Genomic DNA, 12164 nt, shown 5'->3' on the forward strand with positions numbered 1-12164 from the left:
AATTTATACATACAAGTAAAAGTATAGATAATTTCACATTCCTTATAAACGCAACAAAAAAAGAAACGTCCCTTTTTCAGGACCCTGTCTTTCAAAGATAGTTCGTAAAAATCCAAGTAACTTCACAGATCTTCATTGTAAAGAGTTTAAACACTGTTTCCCATGCGTGTTCAATGTACCATAAATTAATGAACATGCACCTGTGGAACGGTCGTTAAGACACTAGCAGCAGTAGGCAATTAAGGTCAGAGTTATAAAAACTTTGAACACTAAAGAGGCCTTTCTACTGACTCTGAAAAACACAGAAAGAAAGATACCCAGGGTCCCTGCTCATCTGCGTGAACGTGCCTTAGGCATGCTGCAAGGAGGCATGAGGACTGCAGATGTGGCCAGGGCAATAAATTGCAATGTCCGTACTGTGAGACGCCTAACACAGAGCTACAGAGAGACAGAATGGACAGCTGATCGTCCTCGCTGTGGCAGACCACGTGTAACAACACCTGCACAGGATCGGTACATCCGAACATCACACCTGCGGGACAGGTACAGGATGAAAACAACGACTGAGTTACACCAGGAACGCACAATCCCTCCATCAGTGCTCAGACTGTCCGCAATAGGCTGAGAGAGGCTGGACTGAGGGCTTGTAGGCCTGTTGTAAGGTAGGTCCTCACAAGACGTCGCCTATGGGCACAAACCCACCGTCGCTGGTCCAAACAGGACTGGCAAAAAGTGCTCTTCACTGACGAGTCACGGTTTTTTCTCACCAGGGGTGATGGTCGGATTTGCGTTTATCGTCGAAGGAATGAGCGTTACACCGAGGCCTGTACTCTGGAGCCGGATTGATTTGGAGGTGGAGGGTCCGTCATGGTCTGGAGAGGTGTGTCACAGCAACATCGGACTGAGCTTGTGGTCATTGCAGGCAATCTCAACACTGTGCGTTACAGGGACGACATCCTCCTCCTTCATGTGGTACCCTTCCTGCAGGCTCATCCTGACATGGACCTCCAGCATGACAATGCCACCAACCAATCCCATTGAGCACGTCTGGAATCTGTTGGATTGGAGGGTGAGGGCTAGGGCCGTTCCCCCCAGAAATGTCCGGGAACTTGCAGGTGCCTTGGTGGAAGATTGGGGTAACATCTCACAGCAAGAAATGGCAAATCTGGTGCAGTCCATGAGGAGAAGATGCACTGCCGTACTTAATGCAGCTGGTGGCCACACCAGATACTGACTGTTAATTTTGATTTTGATCCCCCCCCCCATTTGTTCCGGGACACATTATTCAATTTCTGTTAGTCACATGTCTGTGGAACTTGTTCAGTTTATGTCTCAGTTGTTGAGTCTTGTTATGTTCATACAAATATTTACACATTTTCATTTTGCTGAAAATAAATGCATTTGACAGTGAGAGGACGTTTCTTTTTTTGCTGAGTTTATTAAGCAAAGCAGACGGAACTATTTTCTTTTCTTTTTATGGATAGCCAGGGGCACACATAATTTACAAATGAAGTATTTATGCTTAGTGAGTCTGCCAGATCAGAAGCAGCAGGGATGACCAGGGATGTTCTCTTGATGTGTGTGAATTTGACATTTTCCTGTCCTGCTAAGCATTTGAAATGTAATGAGTACTTTTGGGTGTCAGGGAAAATGTATGGAGTAAAAAGTACATTATTTTCTTCAGGAATATAGTGGAGTAAAAGTATAAATAGTCAAGTACAAATACCCCCAAAAACTACTTAGGTAGTACTTTAAAGTATTTTTACTGAAGTACTTTACACCACTGACTACAGCACAAAATGAACAGAGCATTCTAGCATTCCACTTCATATCAAGAGGCTGTCGCTGTCAAAAAGGCCTCACGCGGTAAACAGTTGGCATACAGTTGACTGTTTTACATTTTTTAAATAAAGGATTAAAATATTGCTGATATTGATGTCTTCAGATGTTGTACATTTAATGCATGTATCAATTGTGAAGATAGATGTTCGGGTTTGAAGCATCTGAAAAATGTAGCATAAATCATGGAAAGATATGATGATGATGATGATAATAATAATCTGTATAATTTGGAAAATATAATCAGTCGGGGGCTAGTCATTTACTGTAACATACATGACTTTACTTGAAAATGTGCCGTAGTAAAATAAGTAAAATATGTAATTCATTCATGAGCATCTTTCCACATCAATTCAAAGCACATGTGTTTAACTGTTGGACAGATTAGTCCGTAAACAATAAGTAGACCCTCAGAGTTAAGGACTGACCGGTCAACCAATCCGGGACATGTATAATGCAACAACAAAAACAAAGTTGGACACAAAAACTTCTGTAGGCTACCGGCAAGCGTAAAGGCTGCTTACGTGTTCTAAAAACAAACCCAATATTTACAGGAATCCTTATTAGAAAACATCAAAATACCCTATCAATATTTATATAAATATTTGATACCGTTGTTTAGTGACTTTCAAAGTATTTTGAACAACCTCCATTCCCAAAATGTTTGTATCTCTGAGGTCCATATTGTACTACCGAGTGGGCAAATACAGTTGAAGTCGGAAGTTTACATACACTTAGGTTGGAGTTATTAAAACTCGTTTTTAATTAAACCACTCCACAAATGTCTTGTTAACAAACTATAGTTTTGGCAAGTTGGTTAGGACATCTACTTTGTGGCTTAAGGACAACAAAGTCAAGGTATTGGAGTGGCCATCACAAAGCCCTGACCTCAATCCCATAGAACATTTATGGGCAGAACTGAAAAACCGTGTGCGAGCAAGGAGGCCTAAAACCCTGACTCAGTTACACCAGCTCTGTCAGGAGGAATGGGCCCAAATCCACCCAACTTATTGTGGGAAGCTTGTGGAAGGCTACCCGAAACTTAAAGGCAATGCTGCAAATACTAATTGAGTGTATGTAAACTTCTGGGAATGTGATGAAAGAAATAAAAGCTGAAATAAATCATTCTCTCTACTATTATTCTAACATTGCACATTCTTAAAATAAAGTGGTGATCCTAACTGACCTAAAACAGGGAATATTTACGAGGATTAAATGTCAGGAATTGTGTTAAACTGAGTTTAAATTTATTTTGCTAAGGTTTATGTAAACTTCCGACTTAAACTGTATGTTACTCTGTGTGGTCAGGGGAGTGAGGGAAGGACTATGACTAAAAAGGGCAAAAGAGCGAGAACCAAAAAGCCAGGTTGACCCACAACATTTTTCACAGACGACACTACTGTACTTGTGTGCCTTTTATAAGGTTTGACCCAATATTCTCAATGAACTTTAGTCCCAAAGCTCTCCTGGCCAAGTCAATCATTTTGATAAGCATGAAGGATCATGCCACAAAGTTACAAAGTTACAAGCTGAACTGAATTAGTTTCAAAAAGCCTCTCTGGAATTTGTTCCAGTGTCAAATGTTAGAAAATTGGATATCAATTAATCAAAAACTTGTTCATACTAATGCTCTTCAGGGAAGGTATATTTATATGTTCTTTTGAGATGTACAAGTACTAAGGAAAGTTTGGATTCATTTTTCAAATTACTCTGAGTAATCAGAGTGCAGTAAACCCCAGAAAATCTAACATAAGTAAATGCCAGTATTTTGGGGTCCACACTATGTTCCCTCAGCCCTATGTTCCCTAAACCTATGTTCCCTCAGCCCTATGTCCGTCAGTACCCACTAAACCAATTTCAATCAAAATGAGCACAAATGCTTATTGTTATAAGGTTACAAAATGCTGATTATTTTAGCTCCTACATAGGTAAGGGCATATATGGGACCTACTGCACATGTTCAATCATCTTGACCTTTTGTCAATATTTCAGCAGCCCGAATTGTATTTTCTGAGATGTTTTATCTCAGCATCTGCTCAAGTAGTTTTTATAATGATTGGCTTAAATACACTGTATGTATGATGATATGATATGGCCTATGACCCACTGAAATATTGAACCATTGGTGACCCCAAACACATTTAGAGTTGAATAAGTGGTTATTTATCTTGGCATTTACAGAAGCTATTTCGATCCTATTTGGCATAAATAAGCAAGGCCATTGGAACGACAAAGAATTTCAAAAGAATAATGTCCTTGGCCAAAGGTCAAAATGAAATGTGGCCTGGCCTGACCATCACGTTTATTGATATTGTTTTTATTGTTTATTGTTACAATAAACATGCATCTGTTATTCGTGGTCCTTATTTATTTAATCATGCAACAGTTGATCAACTCACCACCCTTACACAAATGTTTTTGTTGCGGCAAACATCCCGCAAATTTGCCACAAAATGTTGCCAGAAGTTTGCAATTGTTTGAACTAGTGGGGAATCTGTGGCAAACCTTTGGCAATAATAATCATTATTGCCACTAGTGGCAAACAGTTTACCTGAAGCCATTTCTAGTAAACACATGAGTTCCAAGACCAGTAACCGTTGACATCCAATCATGGGATTAGAAAAATCTGTTGAAAAATGGAAACCAATCTATATAGCTAGCTACCTACCAAAGTTGCCCGGTGAGTGTCTAACTTATTTATTCAAATTCCTAAAATAACAATGTTAGCTAATTGATGCTTAGTTACCAATGCCATGTTTTATGAGCCTTGTTTGAGTGAAACACATTTTGTTGACACCAGTTTCAATCTATCAACGTCACTGACTGGCTACGTCTTTGCTAGCTAGCTAATGTTAGCTATCATATTTTTTTTTACAATTCATGCGATAGCTAGCTAGCTAACGCATGGTTTGCCTACACACTATTTAGGTGAATACAGTATGTTGCTGTCTATTAATATCAATATGCATGTAAATATGCTCGTGCCACTGTTCAGTAGCATCTTAGCTAGCACAACAGCTAAAGTTGCAATAATATAAGTTGACTTGACAGCAAACCAAAACTTCACTTTTGCAGATGGATACCTTTCCCCTACCCATGGTGTTGGAAGAGGCTGTATTGGAAGGAGGATGCATCAAAACCCTGGAAAGATGTTTGTGGTGCACTCACTCATAACCCCTTTCTTGAGTGACAAATGAGTGTATCATCTTGAAGCTTGATAAGATGCATGTATTATTCTCATAAATGTAGCCCATACAATCTTTCTTTGTAACAATTAGATCTTTCATTACATTAAACTAGTAGCTAGCTCATCTTGATCATATATAGTTCCTTCTCTCCTTCTAGAAGCAATCAGTTACAAGGCAAAAAGGCAGATTGAGGCCTTCAATCAATCTGAGGAAAGATAAATATGTGCTCATCTGGTCAAGGATCTTGCATATATAGCTTTGACATGTAAATTAACAATAATTAATTTTGGAAAAATAATATGAATTGCCATATTAGGCATAACTCAATTTGATGTTGCTTTTCCTAAACCCAAGCCTTATACACCTGAGTCAGGAAAAATAGACAACTAGTAGACATCTGTCTCTAATGATGAAGTCTCCAGTCTAGATTTAATATCATAATTTGTTGATTAGTTTGAATTAATTGTGCTGAGGCTTAGCTGGAGAAAAATCTTGTATAATTTGGCTCTCTAGGAACAGTTGTCCACACATGTAAAGGTAGATTTAGTAGGGCTATGTCCCAGCTTATGCTAGCTACATTGTTTGTTTATATAGCATTTATACAAGCCAGAAACATTGTTTCCTTCATGAGAAATATATAGAATGCCAGTTTCCGTGAGAAGCATAGCAACATCAAGGCAACTTTGTAACAGCTGACTATTTAGTACATTTAGTATGTTTAGTTTTATTTGTAAGAAGCAAGTTAATTTAAAGTTATATGTGATTTGGTTTATGTAGATACAACATTTAAATGTTGTTAACCCAAAGTAACCAAAAAATGGATGTAATTTGCATATTCAAACTTTGCAGCAAACAGTAGAATGTTCGCCACAAGTTTCACAGAATTGTTTGCCCGAAGTTCACAACTCGCCGTAACAGTTTGCCACAAAACGAATTTGCATGTATGAGCTTGCCGCAAATTTGCCAGAAGCCTGTTTTTTTGGTAAGGGCAAAATACCTGTGTACATCATGGGTGTGAAGAATATATGCTATGTGAAATATTTCTTATCACATAACATCAAGTTGTCTATAATGGCCCTCTCTTCCACCCCCCCCCCCCCCCTCTTAAACAGGGGTCATTCTGTGTAATCTCTCGTGGACAGACTACGTAAACATAAATGGTACAGTAGATCTGTCATGATACAATGGGATGCGTGAGATAATGAGCAGCATTAGTTCCGGAGCTTTGGACAAATCACAATTTTGCGGATGATAGCATCTTTTGAATTTCGTAAAGGGAGGGGATTTTGGCCTATAGACTTGCCCGTTACTTTCAAAGAGAGTGGGTGGAGCTCTTCATTCTGGTTCCGATCCTTTTTCTATCTCTTCTCTTAACACATATGGACCCAGAACTTAATTGAGCATCTGACAAAGTACGTAATACTTTAGTTATGGGTTAGGCAAGATTACATTCTGTACAGACCCAAAAATACTCAATATTGAGAGAATTTCAAAAATGTCTCTTCCTCTCATTTGGGTTGCTGATCCCTTGTTTAGAAGATAAAACTGAGGGAACATTGAGCTGAGGGAACATTGAGCTGAGGGAACATTGAGCTGAGGGAACATTGAGCTTAGGGAACATAGAGCTGAGGGAACATGGAGCTGAGGGAACATTGGGCTAATGGAATATAGGGCTGAGGGAACATGGGTCTGAGGGAACATGGGTCTGAGGGAACATGGGTCTGAGGGAACATGGGTCTGAGGGAACATGGGTCTGAGGGAACATGGGTCTGAGCGAACATGGGTCTGAGGGAACATAGAGCTGAGGGAACATGGAGCTGAGGGAACATTGGGCTAATGGAATATAGGGCTGAGGGAACATGGGTCTGAGGGAACATGGGTCTGAGGGAACATGGGTCTGAGGGAACATGGGTCTGAGGGAACATGGGTCTGAGGGAACATGGGTCTGAGCGAACATGGGTCTGAGGGAACATGGGTCTGAGGGAACACGGGGCTGAGGGAACATGGGGCTGAGGGAACATGGGGCTGAGGTAACATGGGGCTGAGGTAACATGGGGCTGAGGTAACATAGAGCTGAGGGAACATAGGACTGAGAGGAACATTGGGCTGATGGGATATAGGGCTGAGGGAACATGGGGCTGAGGGAACATAGACATGGTCCCAGTATGTATGCATTAACATTTAGCACTAACCACAAAAACTGCCAACCCATTGCTGTTCATCATGATCCCCTGCTTGCTTCATGTTCTATCCCAGGTCTGACCCACTGCTAGTTTCCCCTAGATGCAGATCTAGAATCTTCTTCCCTCAATCCTAACCCCAATCCTAACCATTAATGAGGAAAATGCAAAAATGACCCTAAGATTAGCGTCTAGGTGCAACCACCTCTTTCTTTGTCTGGATGACATCACCGACAGTTTTTTTTAATATTCTCTTTATTTCTTTTAACCGTCCACCGGGGGCTCCTTGACCTCATCCACCGGTCCTGCGTTGCTAGGTTCCTCAGGGCTCCACCAGTGTTTGAGGTGGGTGTTGAGCCGCTCCAGGATTTCGCCGGTGTGGTTGATGACTAGGGCCAACCAGGCCAGGCCGAAGAAGATCCAGGAGGCCATGAGGACGCTGTACCACTCTGGATAGTACTTGTCGGGGTTACTGTCTATAGAACCGAGCAGAAAATGTGAACAAAATATTCAGCAACACTTGGAAGACAATATAGATTGACTTGACAGACACTTTGGGTTTATTATTAAAAACAAAAGTGTTTCAGCCTATAGACTTCACCAGGGTATAAGGGGAGAAGCAGCACAAACATGGCCTGACCACCGTGATAAGATAGCAATCGTAACCTCATTTGTGTGGTATTTGATAACAACTCTACTGAAGTCATTATCAGATAGGTTCTCTCATGTGATTAAGCAAGGTAAAGTAAAACATTTTTTTTTGCCTAAATGTATTTAGGAATTACATAATAAAATGCTAGTTAGATAATAAATACCACATGTTTGTCTTTCAATTTCTTTAGGATTCTTTGAAACGAGCGTTTGAGTAAACGTGTCAAAAACACATCAAACACGTGAAGAACATCATGCATTTTCATGCTTTCCACACTGTTATGAATGTAACAGCATGGTGCTTGCAACACAAGAGTGATGGGTTTGATGGGCAGCTCTTCGTGGGCAGCTCAACTCTATCTACCACTAATACATAGGCTGTTGCCTATTAGAGAAGATGGTGTTAATTAGGGATAGCCCCCTTTTTAAAATATTCACCTAAATTACATACCCAAATCTAACTGACTGTAGCTCAGGCCCTGAAGCAAGGATATGCATCATCCTGGTACTATTTGAAAGTAAACACTTTGAAGTTTGTGGAAATGTGAATTGAATGGAGAATATAGGAGAATATAACACAATAGATCTGGTAGAAGAAAATACCCACAAAAAAACAACCAGTGTTTTTTTACCACCATATTTGAAATGCAAGAGAACGGTCACAGTTATAGCCATCACTCTGGTTGTAATTCTGATAGTGTCCACAAGATGGCAACAGTGTATGTGCAAAGTTTCAGATGGATAACTTGAAGTATGACTGAACCTCAAGACTTTTAGTGTGAAGTCCCCAGGTACATTTGGGCAAATCGTGAAGGAGACATTCACATTCATTCACATTCCATTTTTCTGCAAGAATATCGTCAGATCTGTATACTTGGACTTTGATTTAGCTTTCCAAGTATTAGTAGCCATATTATAAGTTAAACATTTGCAAAACAACCAGTTTTCATAACTTATCATTTTTGTCCAAAATGAAAAGATTGTTAATATTTCTCTATGTTTCTCTAAAGTCCTCGGCCACCAGGAGCACCGCTTCTGGATGAGCATTTTCTTGTTTGCTGTTGAGCGCGGTCTTAGTGCCAGCATCGGTCTGTGGTGGTAAATAGACGGCTACGAATAACATAGATGAGAACTCTCTTGGTAGATAGTGTGGTCTTCAGCTTATCATAAAGTACTCTACCTCAGGCAAGCAATACCACGAGACATCTTTAATATTAGACATCGCGCACCAACTGTTCTTGACAAATAGACAGACACCCACACCTCTCGTCTTACCAGACGTAGCTTCTCTGTTCTGCCTGTGCATTGAAAATCCCTCCAGCTCTATAGGTGTCGTCGATCAGCCACAACTCGGTGAATCATAAGATATTACAGTTTTAAGTGTTCTGTTGGTAGGATACTCTTGATCGTAGGTCATCAATTTTATTTTCCAATGATTGCACGTTAGACAATGGAACGGATGGCAGTGGGAGTTTACTTGCTTGCCTACGAATTCTCAGAAGGCAGCCCGACCTCAGCCCCCTTTTTCTCCGTCTTTGGGCCTGTTCCCGGGAAAGCAGTGTATCCTTCTCGTCGGACTCGCAAAAGGAAAAAGCTTCTTCCAGTTCGAGGTGAGTAATCGCTCTTCTAGTGTCCAGAAGTTATTTTTGGTCATAAGAGACGGTATCAGCAACATTATGAACAAAATAAGTAAAATAATAAGTTACAAACAACACAAAAAACTAACAAAATAGCACAGTTTGTAAGCAGCATGTAAAACGTAAGCCATCCTCTTCAGCACCATGTATGTGTGGGGTACAAAGATGAGGTAGTCATCAAAAATCATGTCCATGCAATTTTTTTACTCCTAAATTTATTTAAGGCTTGCCATAAAAGTGGTTGAATAGTTATTGACAAGACATTTCAGCCTTTCATTTCTAATTAATTTGTAAACATTTTTCGAAAAACATAATTTTGACATTATGGGGTATTGTCTGTAGGCTAGTGACGACAAATCTCCATTTAATCTATTTTAAATTCAGGCTTTAACACAGCAAAATGTGTAAAAGGTCAAGGGGTGTGAATACTTTCTGAAGACATTGTATGCTTTTCCACCTTGCTAACTAGCTAGCTAGCATCTGAATGCAGATAAAGTTACCCAAAGTATCTAATGTTAGCTAACATTAACGTGAGCTGCTAGAGAATTTTTTTTTTGCTAACGTTACCTACACTACATGACCAAAAGTATGTGGACACCTGCACATCGAGTATCTCATTCCAAAATCATGGGCATTAATATGGAGTTGGTTTCCCCTTTGCTGCTATAACAGCATTCACTATTCTGGGAAGTATGTTAGAACCATACTGCAAGGACTTGCCTCCAATCAGCCACAAGAGCATTAGTGAGGTTGGGTACTGATGCTAGGCGATTAGGACTGGCTCACAGTCAGCGTTCCAATTCACCACAAAGGTGTTCGAAGGGGTTGAGGTCAGGGCTCTGTGCAGGCCAGTCAAGTTCTTCCATACCGATCTCAATAAACCGTTTCTGTATGGACCTCGCTTTGTGCACAGGGGCATTGCCATGTTGAAACAGGAAAGGGCCTTACCCAAACTGTTGCCACAAAATTGGATGTACAGAATCGTCTAGAATGTCATGTATGCTGTAGCGTTAAGATTTCCCTTCACTGGAACTAAGGGTCCTAGACCAAACCATGATAAAGGGCCTAACCCAATTTTCTTATTCCACCAACCTTTACAGTTGGCACTATGCATTGGGGCATGTAGAATTCTCCTGGCATCCGCCAAACCCAGATTCATCCATCAGAATTCCAGATGGTAAAGTGTGATTCATGACTCCATCCGATGCTTGCCTTTACACATGGGGATCTTAGGCTTGTGTGTGGCTGTTGGGCCTTAGAAATCCATTCCATGAAGCTTGACTGGGGCAGCTTTATCAGGGCAGAAATTTGACAAACTGACTTTTGGGAAAGGTGGCGACCTATGACGGAGCCACGTTGAAAGTTACTGAGCTCTTCAGTAAGGCCATGTTACTGTTGTTGTTTGTCTATGGAGATTGCATGGCAGTGTGCTCGATTTTATACACCTGTCAGCAACGGGTTTGGCTGAAATAGCAGAATCCACCAATTTGAAGGGTTGTCCACATACTTATGTATATATAGTGTATATGCACACACACCAATCACCAGCAGTAGCTAGGTACTTTAATGTTTAGAAAATTATTTGGAGAAAAATGTGTACTTACAGTCCCCACTCTTGCTTGTCCTCAACCTTTTCAAAGTCGTTGCTGTGTGGCTTTTGTGTAGTCATGAGAGGAGCAAATGGCGCGAATGACTTGCTCACGTCTTTTTTCTCCCTGCACTTGTATGTCACAGAAGCAAAGCAAATGGCTTTTTAAATACTGAATTCAAATTGTAACAAAATTCAGTTATTCAACTGTGCAGTCATAAGATTGATTACAGGCTGTTTTCAGTCCTATTCTGTGTCAGAACATCTGACCACCTAAATTTGTCAACAAAAATAAATATTTTGTGAATATTTTATTGTGGATATTTCCATGAAGCCACCATCATTTAATTTAATTTAGGCTACGTAATATATGATTATTTTCGTGGATCTTCTGTTTCAATGAGTACATCAAGCTAGCGGTCAGGCTGATCTTCGGCTAAATCTGGACCAAAACAGACGAACTAAACATAGTTTGGGATTAATATTTTTGGGCGAAATAGAAAGCTGAGTGGGAGTTACTTGTATGGTACCACTGCATTGGATGACTCCATCCCATAAAGACAACAGCAAAAAATGTCTGTGATCTTACCCTGTTGTTACATGGTACCACCTTCCCATTTACAGGGTAGGAGGTAAGCGGGGTATAAAATTAAGTGGTGTCTGTTTCCAAATAGATACTGTGAACTGATTCAGGAATCTAGGCGTATGTCGTAAGTCACAACTTCACAGGAGAGCTGTTTGAACATAATTTTTTTTTAATCTAAATGTATTTTTGGGCAGAAATGCCTTCTCAAACATGTGAACTTTCATGTGCCTTATTAATATCAAACTTGTATGCCATCTGTAAGTACGAATAAAATTGTTAAATTACGAGCCTAGTTGGTTTAGCCACTGAAAAAAGGAGCAACCATGATTGGCTGAGATAATGAGTGGGCTGGACATGCCGAGAGATGAGTTTGGATTGGTCTACCATATAGCAGGCGTCTGTCTATTGGAGCTGGTCCGTATGTTTAGGTCATCGTGTCGAATGCGGCTTTAAAAATGTTTTTTATTGCGTAGTAAAACTGCAAAAACCTAATGT

General features: G+C 40.2%; 1 protein-coding gene across 1 annotated transcript in view; it reads right to left on the reverse strand.

Moving 5' to 3' along the window:
• Positions 1–7471: 7471 nt before the first annotated feature.
• Positions 7472–12164, reverse strand: part of kcnk17 (potassium channel, subfamily K, member 17) — a 50431-nt gene continuing 45738 nt past the window's right edge. The window contains exon 7 of the mRNA XM_055898868.1: positions 7472–7683. Within this exon, the coding sequence (XP_055754843.1) occupies positions 7472–7683 (212 nt within the window). The remainder of the gene's footprint in view (positions 7684–12164) is intronic.

This window comes from Salvelinus fontinalis, chromosome 35, assembly GCF_029448725.1.
Source record: "Salvelinus fontinalis isolate EN_2023a chromosome 35, ASM2944872v1, whole genome shotgun sequence".
In the NCBI taxonomy this organism is placed as follows: Eukaryota; Metazoa; Chordata; class Actinopteri; order Salmoniformes; family Salmonidae; genus Salvelinus; species Salvelinus fontinalis.